Raw genomic sequence first — 22,103 nt, 5'->3', positions numbered from 1 at the left:
AAATTGTTTAGCAATGTCTTAAAACTTTCAGTGGAAGAATGTTCGTCCAATATTAACAATGGAATCCTCTCTAGGAGAAACAAATGTGTACTCTTGATGAACCTGTTTTTGTCAGAAATAGCATGCAGTTCAGTAGCGCAAGAGGAGCTGCTGTATTCTGTCATTCTGACATCATGTCCTTCCCCTAAGGAAGTGTTTCTAATAGTAGATAGTATCTTCAAGACAAATATAGTAATAATAATAATGATGCAGATTCTTCTAGATTAAATTGATAGAGATGGAGAAGTTCTGTGTTTGTTGCTTATATATATATAACAAAATTCCATATAGCATTTTAAGGAAAGTATTTGCAAGGTTATTTCAGGAACAGTCGTTTTAAAAATTGACATAAAGATGAATATTTGTGTTCCTTTACTCCAGGCAAGTTTAGTTTCTTTGTATCATCAAGCTCCAGTTGGAGTTTATATAGCAATTTTCTTGTATTTAGAATGCATTTGTCAATGACTATGGGAAATTGTAGAATAAATTTTCTGAAAACTCAGTAAATAGTAATGGTATTATAGGACAAAGCCAGGCAGCTGGCAGTTACAGGATGGATACTACTTTGCGAGAATGCCCTCCATTTCCAGGCCAAGCCCATGCAAATGTGTGTATTAAATTATGTAGCTATAAATATTTCATACATGTTTTTTGCTTTTTTGGGAAAAAAAAAAAGATACAACAGGTACACAGTGTAGAAAGAAAGGTTAACTTCTAAATTAAGTTTATCCACAGTCAGGTAAGGATGTTTTGTTTCCTATTCGTTTTAGGAGGCCAGGTCAGGTTTACTGTGATCTCAGCCCACAATTGGTCACATGCAGTGTACAGGAAAAGATATTCATTATTAGCATTACAAGAATATTGAAGTAAAAATATGACGTGCTGAGATGTTGAGTAATCAAAGTGAACATTAATTATTATGCGAGAAGAAATTCAGTATAAAGAGATCCTGCCATTTCTTTACCAGGGTGGTGTTACAAACAACTTTTATCTAATAGCCTTTAAATAATACTGCGTGTGTGTTACACTTCATTATCCTAGTTTTACCTTCTGCGCTTCTCTAAACTTTGGCACTTGAAAGTTATAACTTGAAGGTTATTCATTTTAACCCTAGGAATTCTCAAACAGTGCTGTAGCATAGGGCTTTGGTACCCCTATATATTTTGCACCCCATCCATTCTCCAGGAAAAACGTGGCGTCTGATACCAGGACAGCTTCTGCACCCTGTGTTTAGCTTCGTCTTTCCTGGGATTAGTAGGTGGGGGGAAAAGGACACAGAGTGCACATTGGATGGGGTGTTTTGTGGCAGCAACACACCTCCTGCTGTTACTGTACCTAGGGATGCAACTCTCTGCTGTCCAGCGTGCGTACAGTAAAGCTGGTGTAACTGTGGATGAGATGCTGCTGCTCAGGCTTGGATGCTTCTGCTGGAACAGTTCTCACATATTGTACTTTTTTTTATAACTGGGCCTTCTGAAAGATGGCCTCAAGGGAAAAAATGTATGGTCATGCATGAGATGAATTGTCTTTTGAGTGGTTTTTGCATATTTTCATTACAGCTCTGCTGTCTGGTATCATAGGCTGAAGTTTTCTTAGGCTGAACATGGTCAACAAGTAGTCCCGCTATAACAAAATCTAACCTTAAATACAATCAATGAGCAATGTTTTCAGTATTTTGAATGGAAAGTACCACAGAAATCAATTAATCTTTAGAATATGCTCATTGCCTTATGATCTTTTTCCAGAATCATCTTGGCAGTAAGTCCTAGATCAGTTCTATTGTTAGCAACAATTTGCTCGATTTGGTTTCATATTGACACTGATTTTTTTATGAAATATTTTTTCTCCTACCTATGAAAACTTCATGTGATTTATGGCATCCCTATTAGGTATAAATAGAAAAAATAATGGATTTTTCTAAACTAGTTTCTCAAAGATGGAAAAGGTACAGAAAAGCAAACAGTCAGATATTTAAAGATAGATATGTGGATTTAGATTTCTTCAATATTCAAATGTTTTCTTCAATCTCCCAAGTTATGATTTCTTTCTCATTAAAGGGTGAAAAGAGAGGCAGTGCATAGAATCACTGTGTGAAGGAGGAAGTTTGGTACTGGTTGTTTATCCAAATTCTGTTTATGATTTTACATGAACCTAAATTCCTAGTTTTTTGTTCTCAGGTTATCCTTATTTTAACATTTTTCTTTTTAAAAGTATTGCTGCCTTTATGCCTTTTAGGTATTCTTAAGACTTTTACTTGATAATTTGTATCTCTTAGCAGTGTGTTTGGCATAAGACAGCTTGTGTGGAGGAAGCATAAAAAATAAGCATCAACATTTTTAATCTTTGTTATTTTAAATGTGGTCCTGTTATGAAAGTTTAATTGATTTAAAATTATTTATTAGGTTATTGTGAGTTTTCAGGCCACATGCCTGAGCCGTTGACATCTCCTTTCTACTTCAGAAAATATTTCTAGAAATATATCTACTATTTACTAATAGGAAATCAAAGTAATTTTAACAAACCTGATCCAATGTATGTCAGTCTTACTTTTTAAATTGGGCTACTCCATTATGCCTTTCAGTGTTTATCTGCCTTGTTACTAAGCAATCTGCTGTAGACTTTACTGTCAGTTGAAATGTAGCCAAAAATAATAAGGTTAAATCATTGCCTGCCATCTTTAGTAATAAAATAATGTAATCTCTCTGAAATAAATTATTTGACAGCATGCTGGTCCATATTTTTGCAGCTGGAAGCAGCAGCTTTTTCCAGGTGCTCTGCCAGCACGGATCTGTTTTTCTCATAAAAGCAGCTTTTGTTAAAATGGGCCTCTCTGTATAAAGATTCATGTCTCTGTCCAGTTCCCAAGCACAACCCCCAGCCAACATCACCCTGTTCAAGTGGATAACTTTAAAGCCTTCTACAGACCAAATCTGCATTGGACTGTTATGACGAAGGGCTTATGGCTGAGGTACATTGCCAAAAAAACAGGTTTATTTACCAAATAATAATAAAAAAACCCCAACAACCAAAAATCCACAACCAGCCCTCCTTCCACCACCACCCAAAAAAACCCCACCAAACCCCCCAACCTGGCAGCAAACTTTCTTGACTGAGACTGACCAGTAGTCAGTGAGATAAAATGTGTCTGTCTTAGTGATTCATGGAGTGTACATGATCAGGATAAACGGATCTTTACAGAAGTGGTGGAGACTCCTTGTTTATTGTTTAAATGCTTAAAAAAAGGTTAACAATAACAAAAATCAGGAAATAAAGATTGGTTTTCCAGCATCTGCCATCAATGGGTTTTGCCAGCAATGCCTGAAATTCTGTCTGGAACCTGTAAATTGATACGATGTGGGACTCAAAAGCAGGCAGAGAAATGTCAGAACAGTGACTCACTTTAATTAATCCAGTTTTCCAAATAGGCTGATGTACTAAAAATTCCAAATGATTTGTAACTGATATCTTTTTTTATCAACTGCATTCAAAATAGCTGCTAAAGCTGTAGAGAACGGAGATGGTACTTTAGATGACAAATTACTTTATGGAATCTTCAATATTTTGAAATTCTGAGCAGCTCAGTATTTCCTATACTAGGATGACGTATTTATACTAGCAAGAATTGAATTTGGTTCCCTTTTTTCTTTTTCAGAATGCTGTGTTTGTTTAATATGGAATTATATATTGGATTTACATTAAAATATACATAAACTTAAATACTTCAGTAAAAGTTAAAAATCACTGCTTTATGGTCTATAAAACATTTTCTTAAGCCTTCATGTATGTAATGCCTTCACGTTGATTTTTAAGACAGTATTGAGTTTTCTCTAGAATACAAACAATCTAGGCTAGAAGGACAAACCAATAAACGAATAGGACAAGTAGGGGAAAGTGAACAAGTGTCACTGTTCATTAAATAACTCTCATATCACAGCACCAGTATACTGGTACAAAATAACGCATGTAGAAAGAACTCACATTCAGAACCTGTTCATGAAAATCTAAATTTGTGTGTTCACTGTCAAATGGGACAACCAGTAAAACAAGAAAAATCAAATTGCTTGGAGTGAAGTTGGGAGGATAAAGATTCAGATTTCTTAAACTTTTGGGTAGCATTAGAGACACCCATACTTACCTGGAGAACGGTCTTTCCCTGAATGGTAACGTTAACCAGCAAATGTTAATCTTTTGAAAATAGTATTCAAAATCTAACTAGAACTAACAGTTAAAGTAATCAGAATAATTTTGGCACAAGAATTCTTTTCCAGGAGAATGTATCCACATCGTATACAGGCAGAAATACATAGGAGCTGAACATGGGCGTATATGCTTGTGGGGTGGCAGTGGGGAGCAGAAAGCAGTTCTGAAAAGAAACAAATAGAAAGGTGTGTCTGGAGCATTAGGAGACAATAAATAATGTTTTTAAGTTGGTGTAGCTGTCTGAAACATTAAGGCACCTGAGAAAACAATGGAGAAGATGTTGGTGAGCTGTGCTGGTTGCAAGCAGGGGCCGGGAAGAGAAGATTATCTCAATTTTACCAAGCAGAAGCTCATTAGTGAGCATGATTTCGGTGGAGAGGAGGATAAAGATGGTAGAAATTGTGGAGTAAGAGGGTTTTTATGATCTTGGAGGCTTTTGTTTGGGCATTTTTTCCAAAACAAATCTAAAAGAACTTTTTTGTAAGGGAAGAATGAGAGCAGTTAAAGATGGTGGGCATGAAACAAGATGATGTCAACCTATTTTGAGATGTTTCAAAACAAATTTTGAGAGTTTGTAGCAGACAATCTATTATAAGAATGGGATTAAAGAAGATGAGATTGAAAGTGGCAAATGGCAAACAAGAAAACTGGCTCAGGTCTTGGCCCAGCGAAAATATTAAAATATTACAGTAATAATGCTCTGAAAGAAGACACTAAAGTGTGCTGATGTAGGAGGTAGTATGGAAAATGCACGTAAGCACTTCCTGTAAAGGAGGAAGTTTAGTGGTGCGTGGTGTATTTCTGTTCTCGTGTCTCTGACAGCCTTATATCCCACCCCAGGCATCTCGTCCTGTTCTCCTTGGAATGTTCTTTTTCCTGTCCCAAGGGCAAGGGAGAGCCATGGCCACCTAAATTGTCCTTGTACTCAAGGTGGCACTCCAGATATGTGAGGAAATGGAAGAAAATATACCAAAAAGACATTTCTCATTTTACTATAGGTGTATGAATGGGAGGATTATACTTCCCCCCGCCACCCCCACCCCCACCCACCCCCGGAAGCAGTTTCCCCCTCTCTCCCTATCACCAGTGTGCCATGGAAGTCAGTAAGTTTGGATCCTTAAAGGGGGCCATTTTCCTAAATATCCTGTAGGATAAAACATGTAGCTACGCAATGGTACCTTAAACCAAACAAAGAACAACAACAAAAAAAAAAACCAAAAAACCCACCCAAAAATTTAACTTAAATGCTGGCTGTCTTTTTTTCTTCTATTTTTTTTTTTTTCTGAATTCCAATGCACCGTTTGTTTTTTACAGCATATTTAAATCAGACATCACTTCCCAGTGCACTAAACCTTGGAACCTTGAGGGTTTTTTCCTTGAATATGTCTCCTTGTCTTCTCTTAATCACAGTGGAATGTAAATGTATGCTTATCAAGCAGCAGTGAACCCATGGATCATTTTGTTGCTTTAAAACAGAGCCTGTTCCCGTTTTCTGCATCTTTAATTTACTTAAAAATCAGTTCTATTTTTCTTTTTAAGAAGGGTTTTGGAACAACTTAGATGTAGCAGGCAGAAAAGATGTCCTTAACATTACTTAGCCATTTCAGTTTCTTTAGCAATTAACAGAACAGGAAGCATTTGAACAGCTACAGAACAGCAAATGAAATGAAAATTACTAGAAAAAAAATGTAATTATTCAAATTAATTTTTTTTTAGAACTTGCAATTAAATTTCTTAATCAAACAGGACAAAGTGTTCAGCTTCTAAACAGATATTTTTACACACTGTCAATGTAGGTCATGCTTGCACTTAGCAAGGAACTGAAATACTGTGAAATTTCAAGTAGCAACATCAGACACCGTAATGGAAATTTAGACCAGCAGTGCTATAAGCTAATACTCTCCCAGAGAAAACGAAAATGTTCAGTTCTAGTAATTTAGCAGATGTCAGTGAGGTATAACATCTGTAACATTAAAGAATCATCTTCCAAGACTAAGCCTTTTTTTTTTCTAATTATTTCCAGTTTTGAGAAGCTCACAATGAAATATTGTAACATGAACCAATTACCGTGTAGATACTTGAATGAAAACAAATTCAGACATATCAGGATTGTTTGAATATTCCTTCACATTTTCAGTATTTCTGACGTTCTGATGCCGGTATACTATGATTTTATATAATTAAGATTTTCTGCTTATAATACATCTGTAATTTAGAATTTTAAAATTATTATCGAAAGGGGGATGATGTTTGTGTGGTGTTCAGTTATATGCATATTAATCTTATTTAGTGGGCTTTAATAAGACATACTTGGCATTCAACATTGTGATACTAGACAAATACATGTTATCAGAGCTCAGGCATATTACGTTTATGGCTCTCAAATAAAACAGTTCTTCAATCAGACCACAGAAAGCTGTCTGGGATTCAGGTTTTCTCATGGGCTGCCTGGTAACTGCATTCACTTCCCTCCCAAAATGATTTCACTTTAAAATATCCAAAGCCACATATGGAAACACACATCCAGAAGTTTCTGGGTTTTGTGAATTTCACAACACTGCCTGTTGCTGTGAAGTTCCTCTTCACTTCAGGAGCCTTTGAAATGTTAATGTACACGTGCCATGCTCCCTCTTGGGGGGAAAAACCCTAAGAAAACCCAAAGAAGAAGAAGAAACCTTGAAGAAATGAATTGTTGATGTTCAGAATGTTTTAGCCTCAACTAAATTCTTAAGGTTCTCCTGAGAATACGGAGTCCTTCAGGAAATACGCCTTTATTCTACCTTTATCAGTTTTCTTCAGGGGTGTGGTTGTGATCTATCCCAGCTGCGGTCATTTCTTGTCTGAAGTGTTTATTTACATGCCCGATGACTTCTGAGCTGTCTGACCTCTGCTAAATTTGCAAGAAGCAAGTAACAATAGACCTCTCTTCCACAAGTTAAGACAATGCTGCATGCTTTGCTTGCTTGGGTTTTTACATCAACCATGAGATCAAAGTGAAACTGAGTATTTCTGAACAAACAGATGTACTCTTGCATGAGATCTTGAGTAAACAAGAAAAAAAAGTCTGAAGGAATAACTTAAGTCCTGAAAGAACAGAACTAGACAGTGATGAGAATTGAGAGACAGACAGCGAACTGAAAAATATGACTGAGTATCAGGGATGGGTCCTCTGAATCATAGCAAAGTTTCAGAGGAAAAAAAAAAAAAAAGGAACATCATAGGCCACCGTGGGCTAAGTGGAAGATAAAAATTAGGGTTTGTGGCAACATTTGCCGCTCTAGCTCTTCATTCAGAAAATTACATGTGGAGCCTTGGCTTTGTTTTGTCCAGTTTTTAATCCACGTATGTTTGCGACAGAACAGGGAAATCTTTTGTACATTTTAGAAATTAAGTACTAACAGCAAAAATTAGGAAGATTTAGGCTTAAGAACTTAAGAACCTAAGAAAGTTCTGAGCATCTCTACACAAGATATATCTCTTTGAGTTCAGGAAGAGATACATGTAATCCAGGGAAAACCAGCCGTACTTTGTAATATTAACTCCCACTTGCGCAACAACACGTTTATTGCCTCACAGGGTGAAAACCATTATGAATGTGGAATTTCATAAACATTTCCTTCACTGATAGCACATGGAGCCTTCTGTCTTGGTCTGTTTAATAAATAAAATTCGGTTCTTTGAGTTAAAATAAATTTTAGCATACATTCTTAGGTGGGTGAAAGAACAGAGTTAAGAGCTGTAGAGGCAATGTGGTGGTAAGAACACTGAGGGCTTAGGTGTGGTATGTCAAATTTCCAAGCCAAACAGATGAAGGTTTCACTTAAATGTAAGTAGCTATACAGAATTAATTTTTTTGTTTTCCCCTTTTTCCCTCGCAATTGACATAGTATAGTTTAAATATCTTAGAATCTTGGATGGGATAACCCAGCATGGACTAGCTATAGGTCCATGCACATAACTTTCGTTACTTTCATTATTTTTCCTGTAATTGAGGACTAATGAGCACGCCCTTTAGATGCTATTTTAGCTCACATATCACTTTATAAATATTTCAACTTAGAGATAATTACATAAATTGAACTTGTTTACTTACTAATGCAATCAGCGAGCATGGCTTAGGAAGCCGTATCACATTAAAAATACAGTGATAATGCATGTTAATAAGCAATAAGCAGATTCTTTTAACAAAAAATTCCGTGCTTTTGCAAGCTATTTGTGTCATATTTTATAAGGCTTTGTAGTTTTGCCATTACTTTCATTTTCCATTGCCATTACTCAGAAATTTGCATGTCAGATGAAAATCAGTGAAGAACTTTTTTGGCTGATTTTGAACCAATATATTGTTATGAATATGATGTTTTAGCAGAATTCAATGGTTTTGCTCACATTTTAAATTTTTCTTTGAATATTAATTTTTAAATTTGAAGTGGGAACTTGAAAAATGTTGTTGGTTTTGTCTGAGCAATATTCCTTTTTCTATCTCTCTAGAAATTTTCTCCAAACTACAAAATTGTGAATGCCAGGAATGAGATACACCAAGGATCTCATGTACATATGGTGTTGAGGGAACATTCGGTGCATCTGTAGCTTGGGTCTGCTAAATATGTTGAAATTTGAAACAAGGAGCCTGATGAAGTGCTGAAATTTAGACTATATGGACAAGAGCTCTGAATAAGAGCCAGAATTTATAGGCTTGAAGTATATGTGTGTGTATGTCAGACGGATATTTTTTATTAAGCACACTTACAAGAAGCTATTAGTATATTTTAAAACTGTGTTAGTGTTTATAATGTTTGAATAAGCCAAGATCAGAAGGAATAATATAGGTAAGAGTAATATGGTTATATATTTTCATCCCTTTTGTTAATCCGTTTTTTTAAAACACACTCGTAAATATTTTTGGGTTTTTTTTTAATATATATTTGAAATACTTTGTTTTTTATAGAATTTATTTTCTCTAAGGAATATTGAAACATTAATTCAGATATGAGGTAATATAGTAAGTTTTTCTTACACAAAAATTACTAGAAGCATTATTATTAATACTTCTTAATTCACTGGAAATAGTATTTTTCAAGTAGTTCAGGGTTTTGTCACTTTGCATTTATTAAGCTTTACGTGCTGCTTTGATGGTATAAAATATTAGTTTACCTGTTTGCAAAATGTATAGAATAAGATGGTGATGTATATATTTACCAGAGTGGTTGGGTGCCTGAAAATTCAGGTGGCTGATTTGAAAATCAGGTGGATCCTTGAAAGGATTTCCACCTGGAACATCACCTGAGCAGCATTCACTCTGCCCACCTTGCCCCCATAATTAGTGACAAGAATCACCAACCCAGTTAAAACATATCAGAATTTCTTACATATTTTACTTTAGATGGCTCAAATCTGAGGCCATTATTTCACATAGCAATTTGCACAAAAAACAGCAGAAGCAAATTTGGACCAGGGGACTGTATGTAAGCTTTGTGAAACAGGGATAAAGTGAGAAAACAGGGAACATGGATAAGCAAAATAGCATGAAATGAAGCTGAAAGCACACGGTACTGAGTACTGGTAATCAGAGATTATCTTTTCAGTGTCATATACCAGGTTCTAAAAACGGAGAGAAAGCGGGGATGTGTTTTGATGCATGAATGGGGAGCTCTACAGCGGAGATTTCTACCAATAAGACACATGATTATGCTGGAAGAAGCACTTCATTCTCTTCTTCAGCATTTACCTTTGTGGTACTCTAGCAAAGAGCTCTTTTCTTATCCTACAAAAGTCTTCTAACTGCCCATTGTTGATCATCTAGAAAATAGGGAAGAATTGTGAGCATTTTTGGTAGGAACATGTAAATTTGAGAGGATATTCCAAATTCTCTCAGCCATTCAATTTATTTATTTATGCTATAACAGCTAGGTTTCTCTGCTTGACCTGTGAACATTCAGTTGGTAGGTGGCAGTGCAGAAGGCTGTGGTGGACAACTTGTCAAATACGGTGGTAAGATTTTGGAATTCTCCAATGCCTACCGATATCCCCATTTTCACCTCCACTAGATCACTTATTCTCCTCTTCCATACCCTGGAAGGTTGGTTGGAGCTGAGTGAACAAGGGTGTGGAAGAGCTGAGGAGTCAGAAGTAGGGCCTCTTACTCTCTCTCCTCTCACTGGTTGGTGTCAGAACCATTGTCATGACCACAGTTGGTAACAATAAGAAAAAAAACCTATTAACTTTGTCCCTATATGGAAGTATGTGTTCAAATTAAGTATTTGTAGCATATGACCTAATAATTATTAGGTGACTCTGAAGTTAATTATCCATCAGTTCATTTTTTTCTTAGAATTAGATGGCGTGCCCTATTTAATTTTAAATGCACAGGAAAGTCCTGGACATTTACAGAGCTCTCATTATTGAGACAAGGTACAATTAAAAGTGACAGTTACCTTTCAAAGATTAAACACTTTCTACAGTTGCATAAGTAGTAGTTATTGGTTGTCTAAAAAGTAATTTACTAAATGCTCAGCATTAAATGTGATGGTGTTCTAGAAAGCATTTCTGTAAGTGTCATATACCTCACCAGATGAAAATTTCTAAAAGACTGTAATTCACATCGAATTTGCACTTCATTGATGCTGCAAAGTTATATGGTAGAAAAGTGTGTGTTGATGTATCTCTCCAAACTTCAGTCTTTCAATATTAAGGGCTTGAAGCACGTGATGGATGGGGTACACGTTGGGAGGCCAGGTGATCGCCCTGGCAGCCGACCTCCATCTTTATCTGTAGGGTGTACCAGCTCTGCTTCCAGCTGCATGGTCTGTATGGGGGGAAGGCAAGGAGGAGCTGGAGGGAGCATCTGAGATGGCATCTGAAGGCACTAGCTTGTGAGCTTCTGTTCCTTGCTTGCCAGAGAAATTGCTTAGCTTAGATGAGAGAATTACTTAGCTTTAGGTAGTTATTTTAAAAGCTGCTAGATATTCCTGACAAGACAAAAATATGGTGGAGAAAATTTACCTTACCTCTGAGGTAGTAGCGTTCTCAAAAAGGAACGGAAATTAGTCTGTGAGAAAAAGCTAATTGATAAAATACTGGGAAATGCCAAGTTAACATTGCACAAGCGCTGTTTGTCTGTCTTTTTGGGTAGACGTGCGATGCAGTCTTAACTCTGTGTTCGTTTCTTCCACAGGGCTCTCGATTCACTTAACACACAAAACAGACATTCCTCTCTTGTATCTAATCAGTAATTTGTTTTCTCTGCACTGTTCAGTACAGTCTTATGTCTTTTATTATACAGTAGCCACACAGTTAAACTAAATTCCTCATCTGCTTTAATATGTCTTTATTCCCTGTATATTCTGAGAAGTCTGCAAATAGTAACTAATTTACAGTCTCACACACAGTCCCTCTGTGTGATATGAGTGTCTTGTTTTACAAATCGAAGATGGTTCTGCAGATAAATGGAAGCAAAGCCAGTTATTTCTGAGATTTTGGTATCCAATTGAAAGACTTCTATTTTCGTATTTCACATGACAAAGCATTTATATGTTCAACTCGATTTTATTTTAGTTTATTGAAAAATACTTAACATGTTCCCAAATCAAATCTCAGGTGTCAGGAGCTCAGGAGAGCACAAATACACTCAGTATCAAACAGAATTTTGCTGGAGTTATCTAAGATCCATTGACCAGCATAAGTGTTATTTTCCTTTTCTTTCATGCATTTTCTCTAGTTCATTCATTACACGTCTTTCAATCTCCCCAGCAAATAAACAAGATTCATGCAAGCAATAGTCTCTTGACGCTGGTTCGTGCCCAGAGCAGGGCTGCCCTGTACTTCCCCACTGAATAGGCCTGATGCTATCCTGCCCACTCATTTCCTCAAAGCAAGATAAACCACACAGGTGTCATTCCTGACAGGTTTAGCTAATCCTGATTCTAAAGACAGTGATTAAGATTCAATAAACTTCTCCAGCAATTCATTTTAATACTTCACTACCCTTATTTTTAGCAAGTCGTCTTAGTATCTAATCTGAAACTTTTCTGTAGCCATTTAAGCCAATTATTTCTTGTAACATTTGTCATGGGATTCTTTTCAGGGATCTTTCAGATGCCTTTTACCTGTTTGACAGCTTTTACGTGAATCCTTATTTCTCAACATTGAGCATCCCCACTGCTTGAGTCTCTTCCTTGGTTTCTTAGTGACTGTTTGCTAGGCTTTTGATAATTTCTGTTACTTTTGTTTGTTTGTTTACATTTTCCAATTAATTCCTATCTTGTTTGAAACCTTGTCACAAAGCTGAGCAGGGTGCTCTATTGTAAGCAATGCCAGAGCTGTGCGGGATTATTTTACATATTTTGTAGGTTGCAATCCTCTTTATATATCCTGTTACAGTAATGGTATTAAATACCATTCAATTGTTCATAATGATCACTAATTTTTATTTTTCCTTTGGAATGGATGTCTAGCCAGTTGTTTCATAGGTTTTATTTTAAACATGATTATTATGTCTACCTGAGTACAATATAGCAGTTTTCTATATTGAATAGCATTATATTTATAGCCTATTTCAATAATATGAGTATAGTTATTATCTTACTATCTTTAACAGTTATTCCAGAATCTTGCATATTTAATAGGATATCTTTTATTTTATCTTCCAAGCCATTAATGATAAGGCGGAATAATTCCAGGGTTGTGACTCAGCCTTGCAAAAGTCCGCTCAGTGCAGCCTTCCCTTTTAAGTGAGCCATTGATCGCTGCTCTCTGAGGGCCACTTCCCACTAGTTTTGTACTCATCTTACAACGTAAGCACACAAATAGCATACTTCCCAGTATGGCTTACCATGTTGCAATACAAAAAAGAGTGTGACAAGCCTCAGTAAAATCAAGGTACTTGCAGTCTGCTATGTCTCTGTTTTCTAGACGTTCCTCCATCGAATGAAACTATTTGCCTGATAAAACCCTATAGCATGGTCCATCTCCTTTCTTCTAGTTGCCCAGAAACCAAGCTTCAAATCTGCTTTTTTTTCTAGGATTTCTGAGATAATATTTCCCCTCATTATTTATTTTTTCATCTTTCATTCATTTACAGTCTAATAGTACATTTTCTTTCCTTCACAGTTTCTCAATGGCTACAAGATTGCTCAGCCAGTTCAAGTGGTCAGATGCAGCTATCAAATTCAACTAATTTGAGAACTTCTAGACTGTATAATTATTATCCAAATACTCTTTTTTGCGTCACATAGAGATTTTACCTGTGTATACGTGACATTTGTGCTGACGTGTTACTGCTTTCCCTGGAGGTTTCCTGTGTATTTGAAGTTTACCAAGTTTTCCAAAGTCACAGGTTTTATTGGTGGCCTCCCCGTATATTAATGAATTGCACACTGTCATTCACACTTGAAAAATTAGGTCAGTTGGGCACAGGAGGATGGTTTGGGGGGTTTCTAAAGACAAATGTGTATATATAGAAACATATGATATTTAGCTTGAACTTGGTTTACAAGTACAAGGGAATTTGGGCTTCTTTGGAACTTACTGTAGTAAGTGTATCCTGTCCTTGTATTTACACCAGTCAAATGCACATACAAATAATAGGGTTTTTCCCTTGTATTTTCATTTTTTCATTATTTTGCCATGGAAAAGTAGGTTGTTTGGTTTTTTTTGCATTTTGGGGCAAAACTAGACTCTTTTTATGTACAGTATACAGAAGTCCGTTTCGCAGTCTTTGGCAGGTAGCTGCTTTGGAATGGAAAGTGGCAGAACTTAATGAAATATATTATTGTCATTTAATCTTCCTAACTCTGTGACAGTAGTTCTAAGAGCAGAGCTCAGGTATATCAAAACAACGTACACTGTAGTAGTTGTTCCAGAAATATAACTGTTCTCATCTTTACTGTAGTAACAGTAAAGCTGCCTGAGTCATGTCTAAATATGACATATATTCTTTGATGTTCTTCCCACAGATTTTAATTGCTTGTCTGTAGTTCACTAAACAACTGCTTTGAGCAAATGTTGAAGAATGTTGAGTCCATTTAAGACTGAACAGGTTTTTAAACAAGCAGAATATGAGTAAACAAATTGTGTTTTTCTGTGGGGCACTTGACAGTACAGAAATTAGGAATTTTTCATTATGAAATATGTTGCCAAGAGACCTTGACATCGTACATATTTTTTGTATTGAAAGGGGTTTGTGTTTTGGTTTGTTTTGTTGTTGTTTTTTTTTTAGCACTATGCAGCATATTGCTCTGAAGTCAGAAATACCTGTTCTTCTGTCTTGAAACAAAATGTGTGAAAATTCAAACAATGGAAGCATATTTAGAATCAAACATACAAATGAGACAAAGTGAAACTCCAGTGTAGAAAACTGATATGCTAAGAGGAAAGGGGAATCTAGATCAGAAGTAAAATGCTAGATATATTCAGAAGTAAAATGATATTTTTTCATGCATATGAGGGATTGTGATGAAAGCAGAACAAGCAGCATGACATATTTTCTCCATATAGAAAAGTCACTAATAAAGCCAAATACACGGGAATCATTTTAGTACTATAACATTATAGTTCATGTATTTTTCTGCTGTTTAAACTATTCAATATTTTCCCCACCAAAAAAAAAAAAAAAATTCATCACTCTTTCCAGCACTACCTTTCCTTTATACCACTGCTTCTCATTGTGTCCGCATATTCTTTATGCCACATTTCTTTTTCTATAGTTTTTATCCCAGGTATGTTGCTTGCTTTTTTTTATGAGTTTGAAAGTGACGCTGAGGGGAGCCTGACCTGCTGTTATTTAGCTGAGCTGCCTTGGCAGTATCCCAGTGCACTGTTTGTTTAGGGAACAAGGACAAGAGGTTTTAACCAGTTACGTTCCTGCTGTCATTAGCTCACAGAATATTGTCGGAACAGCCTATTGATTCATTTCTGACTTACACAAGCACCATGATTTTGTTTTGTTTCTGGAGACAAGATACCTGTCTCTGCTGCCTGCCTGTCCATAAAATTAGTTCAGTGAGTGTAAGGGTTGGCATGCCTGTGAATGGGAGTGCTGCTTGGGAAGTGTTAGTGACCTTGCACTCACTGACACAGGTGGCAGTGACTGTGGCAGGGGTTGGGCATTAAGTTTTTCTTCACATTTAAAAGAACAGTATTGTTTGCAAATAGGACCAGATAGACAACTTTAAATAAAAATTAATCAAAAGGATTAAACTCAACATACTATGTTAGCTGGAGCAGCTTTGAAGTATTTACTCATTCCTTCAGCAACCTTCAAGTGGAACAATATAGAAGCATTGGAGTTTGTAAAAAATAATATCTCAAGAATAGAATTAAAGAAATATTCAAAAAAAGTATTTATTTTGCACTCATCGTATTGTGATTCTCCATAAAACAAACCTGAAATGGGATTATATGTCCAATTTTAAGTGGTCGTCTGATTACGTTCAGTCACCAGCATGAGTAATGAAAGCCTAAAGCACAGATACGTGTAGTTTTGATTCCTTAAGCTACTAAGAATGAACAATAACAATTCTCAGATCTTAAGTAAAGGAAGGTATCTCTTTTCAATAGAAACATGTATTATATTTGGGCTATGATCTGTTCTACTAGCTCTGAAGATTGTTTCAAGTATTAAAATATGAATTAGTTCACACACTGTCTGAAAGGAGGTCTGGCAGGCATCGTGGCTAATGCAAGCACCCTTGCTATGCAGCCAGGATAATTGTGCAAGGATACAAAAGCTATTCAGTTGTTTCATAGTCAACGTGCACAGAGCAGTTTGTTTTGCTGTGCTTTTATGGTCCTTTGTGAGACACTAATGCTATTTGTATAGCTTTCAGCTGGAGCAGATCTGTTGTTCTTTTTCATTAGAATTAAAAGATTCTTTTAGCCCCAGTGTCCTTTAACCATGCCTTTTTGGCCAAAGGTAGCACATTCAAAACTGAACTATGATAATGATCTTACGCAAATACGCAAAATTTGATGTATTATTTCCTCTCTTCTAATATGTCTTTTTGGTATTGGCAGTGGTGCAAAAAGATATTATTTCAATACAGTGATGCAGTTCATCTTGTGCTAGGTAGAGAAATGCATGGGAGTGTGACAGGGTTAGAAGCCTGCATAAAACATAGATAAAGTTCTGTAAATTCACAGTACTTACATCTGCATACTAGTGAAAAACTTGAGTGCAGTTTTTCGGGAGGCTCCTTTATTCTTACACAGCTACAGTGCTCCCACCCCTTATCCATTTTTAGGTGTGTGAGAGACGTCAACTTCAGGGTTTGCCAGAAATCCTGGTAATTGTATAATGGAATTGCATTAATCTGAAGTTAGATACCCAAACAGAAGACAATCAAGGAATATAAGGCACAATTTCTGGTGAGACTGTACTTCTGAAGTGTTGTGATACATAGAAAACCCTTCATATTTTTGTTACTTGAACTGGTTTTCTGACTCCTACACTTAAGTTATATTTCTCTTACCTGACCAATGAGATATCGTCCATCCTTTGCTCAGGGATGAAGTGTTCTCCATAACAGTCTTACTCCTTTCCTTTCCTTTTCTGAAAAAGCTCTTAACTGCTTTTTTTTTTTTTTTCCTTTGTTTTGGTTTGTTTTTTTTTCTGATACTACGTTGGCAAAATATCCTGCAGAAAGATCTGTAGGTCAAGAACTTTTCTGTTGGAATACAAGTTCAGCTTTTCAGTAAGAATGACAATGTTTACAATAATGCTATTTACTATGTATATGGTCTTTAACTATGTTACTTTTATATGCTTGAAACACCATTTCTTGGTTAGATTTAGTTAATTTTTGTATGGTTCCTGGATTGGAGATCTAAGTCTACAGATCAGAACCACACAAACTGTTTCTATATTGGAAAAGACTCATTGTGCAGAATTGCATCAGGCACAGCTTTCAGTTTCATTTTTTATTGCTTTTTACTAGAATACTGTCACCTTAAAGGTAGAAAATTTAATAAATTCTGTAATAATTCACTGTTAATCACTTCCTATCAATAATTAATATTGTTACATTGTTTATTTGTTCATATAATACAAACAAAATCAATGCAGTCTACTGCCATTTAGTATGCATATACAAATCAGTCTAACACCACGAGTGCATTTACGCTTGAATTGAGCCTGAAACTGTAGCCAGGTTAGGGAACAAGAACAAAAACTTTCTACCTCCCATCTAATCTAATTCTTAGTACAAAGGTAGCATATACTGCAGAAGTTTTTTCCTAGCACCTATGTCTGCAGAGATTTAAGCACTTCATGAAAGATTGCTTCAAAATACTTCAAGAGCTATAATTTTTATTATAAAGGATGTTTATATTAATGATAGTCATTCTCTCTCCTTACAGTGCAAATTAGACTATCAAGCCTGTGTCTCAGGAAAACAAATCTCAGTGAAATGCGAAGGACGTTGCCCTTGCCCTTCTGACAAATCCACAAATGCAGGCAAAAATGATAGGAGAGGTGAGTGAGTAATTTGTGTGATATTTTTAACAGCTTGTTTCTAGAAGGAAATAATATTTTGTTCACTGAAGAGTACAGTGATCACAGACAATGATTATTATTGAATAAAACCAGCTTTATTTTATTCAAGGTTTTTTTTCTTTGCTGTAGTTTTTGAAATTGTGCCTACAGTAAAATACCGCTGTATTTTTCAAATGAAGCTATTGTAATATGAGTTGTTGTTCTTTTTTCACTCTTTAATATTCCTCAAGATGCTTATGGCTGTACTTAAGACAAAGAAAAATTAATTCCTTGTTCATCACTGTTTTCAACTGACTATTCAAGAAAATGAAGTTTAATAGAAAAAAGGAAAAATTAAAAGTCCTTATAACTGTCATGGGAGCAAGCAGTTGCACTTAAACTATGGAACTATTACTAAAGGCTGTCATTTAAAAGTGGGTTCTTTGTTTGAAAAGTGTTTGATAGGAATAAATCCGCCTCCTTTTGGACCATGCATGACATTAGGCTGCTGGAAAATGCAGTTGCTTTGCACTGCTTCTTAACCATCGGTGAAAATGGAGAAAAAAAAATGTGGCTAAGTGTATTTGTATTTCAGTGATTCCCAGCTGACTTTGAAAGGCGGTTGTTATACAAAAGAGGATATAATTCCTGAATGGAGAGCCTTGGTAGTGTAAAGTTTTAGGCCACCATGGACCTGAAATCCAAGAACAGCTTGACTGGAGGTCTGCATTTTTTTATTTCTTCAGACTGATCTCTGTTAGATTTAATTTTTCTTCTTTCTGTCTAGTCACAATTTTTATGAGTAAGCTAAAATCTTTGTGCACAAATATCCTGTATCCTCATTGGAAATACACCAAAATTAGTTTTTGAAGATCATAGTTTTTTTTGTGTAGCACCCTTGCAAGAATAAACCAGCGTTACATTCCTGGATTTTGTTAATACTGGTATTTCGTTATGGTTTAATATGCTATTCCAAATTTATTTTGCAAGAGAATCTTATCGTTTGTATGATAAGCTGTAGTACTGCCAAAACTTTGGGGTTTTTTCTTAGTTTAAAAAATGAATTAATGTTCTTTTAACAGTGAATATAGATGACCGCTGCAAACACCGAGCTTTGGGCAGGATTACAATTCAATTTAAAAACTGCTCTGAAGCACTCCTTAAGGCCCTTTTTTTGGTCTTTGGCATTGTCATTGATTTTGGAATTACATATTAATCGAATATGTGTAATTAAATGCTCCCTATGCTATAAAACCTCTGCAAAGCAATACAGCCTTGAGGTTTTATAAAGCATTAATTTACAATTTCATGTGGTAACTGTAAATAAATAGATAAACCTGTCATCTGCTCACATTGCCAGCCTGAATGGAAACCACTGGCAGAGGCAGCCTTACGTGGGTAAGACGTGCAGTGCAGTCTGACGCAGTTCTCACTAGCAGCACGATCTGCAACCCCAGCATAGATATGGGGATATTTCTTTAGCAGTGGGCATGAAGTGAAATCAAGATAATGAGCCAAGAAGCAACTCTCTGTGCGTAGTAGACCTACCATTCTCCAGTGGTAATTTTTTTAATATGGTAACATTGCCCTCAGTTTTTACCAAAATAAAATTAGCATTTTCTTTGCTGGAAGCTGTTTCACCTGGTGTGGTGATTTTTGTCTTTCTGTGTGTTCTTTCAAGCACATTCTATTTTTGGAACTGCTGTACTTAAAAACTGAAAACAATCTATAGACAAATTTTATTGGCTTCAACAAAACTCCTAGGATTAAATTCTTCTTGAAGATTTATACTGCCAAGAGATCAAGATTACTTGTGCTTAGTTATGTAAAAGAGAAAGAAAAAAGATCCTGTACGAGTATGGGAATTAACACTAATCCTGTCCTGACAGATTGTCACGGCAAGCAAAATACAGGGCTTTTCAAACTGGTACATTTTACTGCAACATTGAAATCTGAATATAATTTCTTTACAAGGCCAAAGACCAGGAGACATGAGAAATGTGAAAGTGAGCTGAGTATCACTGCTGAAATTTCAGCCATTCTTGTAGCAGAATATGAAATTTATTACAATTTTGTTGTAAAAATGCAATGAATTATTTTCTTTAAATGTAACTCCATTAAATGTTGTAAGCTGTATACACATACGTCAGTTGCTTAGAAATTTGACAAAACTAAAGAGGCAAAGTAAGATTAGTGCTCCAGTTTCAGAGATAACTTAAATGAAGGTTTCCTAAAATGCATCCCCTATCTAAGAACAATTTTTCATTTTTTCAGATTGACAAACTCTTGTGAATTTTTGGTATATCTAGGGAGCAAAGTATGCCTGGAACTTTCCCAAAATAGTCTTGGTGTGGAACTCCATACTCCTTTGGGAAGCAAAATTAAACCAGTATTTAGAGAAACATAATTGCCTCTTAAAACGGATGTGAACCTAATCATAAAATCATAGGAAACTCTTAGTTGAAAATAAACTCTGAAGTTAATCTAATCCATCTCTGTGTTTTTTGAAAGCTGGCTCATTTTAGTGATACATTTAATAACATTGAACCTGACCTATGCGTATAGTCTGTTAGCTCGAATCCAAAAATGAAAGGGCTAAGAAGTTGATCTAGAACTAAGATTTATAAACTGCTAACAAAACAAGCAAAAAAAGGCATAATAAAATAAAGGTCTTTCATATCTTTCTTTTGGTTTCAGTTTAGTGAAAGCAGTGGGTGTCATATAAACTATGAACTTACAACAGGTGTTCCAATAATTTTTAAGAAGAAAACAAAAGAAAACTTAGTGTACTGCCATAAAAGAGAGGAAAGATCTGAAAAGCACTGCAGGCAGTGTCAGAGGGAAGGATCACACAAAGTTAGAAATAAATGAAGATGGGCAGTATGGAAGAGAAGAGTGGCTTAGGGAGTTGTTTAGAAGTGGAATGAGAAAGAAGGGTAAACCTGAGTGAATGGGGGGCACCACCACTAGTGACAGGTGCTAATAAAGAGACAAGTGAGGAAGCACTTCTAGGACCCTATCTTATTTTCCAGGCATACCCATTGCCTTGCATCCTATTTTTGCCCTAATCTGCTTTTCAAGTATGTGCCAGGATTTGGGATATCCAGGTCATACTGGCTTGCACAGTTGTGAATGTAGGGATTTCACTGAGCTGGAGTTTGCAGGTCTTTATTTTCCTAAGCTTTTCTGAGTCTTTTTTCCAGTGGTTATGTGGAACCAGTAACGAGGAAGGCTTCTGTGCACTGCACATTTTACAAGGTTGGGGAGACTTCTGTTCTTGGCACTGTCTGGGCATCATTTTTTGCTCCAAAGAGTAGTTATGACGAAGAGGGTCCCCCATGGAGAGTCGGCCAAGTCACGACAATCACACCAATATGGCTACATGCCGTGCTCACTTTATTAAACAAACAGGTTATATTTATAACTTAAACCGACCGCTCACTCGACTTTACACACAGGTGATTGGATAAAAGTTTCTGGGCCACGTGGGGGTCCATGTCGCTGATTGGTGGGCATGCTGCAGGTGCCTTATCAGAGTGTGCCGATGAGAGTGTGCTGATTTCGCGGTTCCCAGGACTTGCTCTGCACCTGGCTTCTTGTTTGTGCGTAGCCTGTTTTTCTTCTCCCACTGCTTGTTCCCAGGACTATTTAAAACTGCTCTGCAGCTTCAACTAACAGGCCTGGGTTGTCCAACCCAGACAATGGTAACGTATGTCCTCGGTCCTTCAAAAATCCCTCTACACTATGATCCTTTTGCAGTGAGACATACTGAGCCCTGTCCCTTGCCTGTCTTAGAGGATAATGTTTTTGATAGTCCTGCTCTTTAGTCTGATGGATAACAAATATGCATGATGTGAAGTGTAGGCTTACCAACTGCATCACTGGGATAAGAAGATGAGACCAGTCGATGGGTTAGATGCAGAAGCTGCACTCATTTTTAGGGATGTACAAAGTCCCGTTCACCTTTAACACTTCCCTCTGCACACCTTGTCTGCTTTCCCTTCTGGCAATTCAGATCACCCATCCTCCCACCCATCCCCAAGTGCCCAGAAAACAAGCACCAGATCAATCCTTTTTTCATTCCCTTTTGGGTCTGAAGCATCCTTATCTTCCATATTTAGCTATCTAAAAAGAATCAGTCGGAACTTGTAGGCCTACCATCTGTAATGAAGTTTAGCCTGTTTTGTTACGATCACAGGCAAGACAGAGTAAAGGAGAACCTGTAGTGCATCTGGATAGTGGGATTTGTTTAAGCACTGGTGAGATTAGAGCTTTTACTCAACCTGATTTCATCTCTCACACTCCATCACCCTCCCACCCAGCTGCCTTCCAGGCAGGAGGGCACAGCTGACCTGGGACAGTGAGGCAGAGAATTACCTTGGCCTCTGCTGTGCCGCTG

At 36.5% G+C, this 22,103-nt stretch overlaps 1 protein-coding gene across 2 annotated transcripts in view; it reads left to right on the top strand.

Annotated features, from left to right (window-relative positions):
- SPOCK3 (SPARC (osteonectin), cwcv and kazal like domains proteoglycan 3) overlaps positions 1 to 22,103 on the top strand; it is a 237,720-nt gene that overhangs the window by 148,050 nt on the left and 67,567 nt on the right. For both annotated transcript variants that reach the window (XM_080371193.1, XM_080371194.1), the window contains one exon: positions 17,590 to 17,704. In XM_080371193.1, the coding sequence (XP_080227319.1) occupies positions 17,590 to 17,704 (115 nt within the window). The remainder of the gene's footprint in view (positions 1 to 17,589; positions 17,705 to 22,103) is intronic.

The sequence above is a fragment of the Falco punctatus genome (assembly GCF_963210335.1).
Source record: "Falco punctatus genome assembly, chromosome: 1".
NCBI classification, from domain to species: Eukaryota; Metazoa; Chordata; class Aves; order Falconiformes; family Falconidae; genus Falco; species Falco punctatus.
Note: the sequence above shows the minus strand (reverse complement) of the source record. Positions and strands in the feature narration are given on the sequence as shown.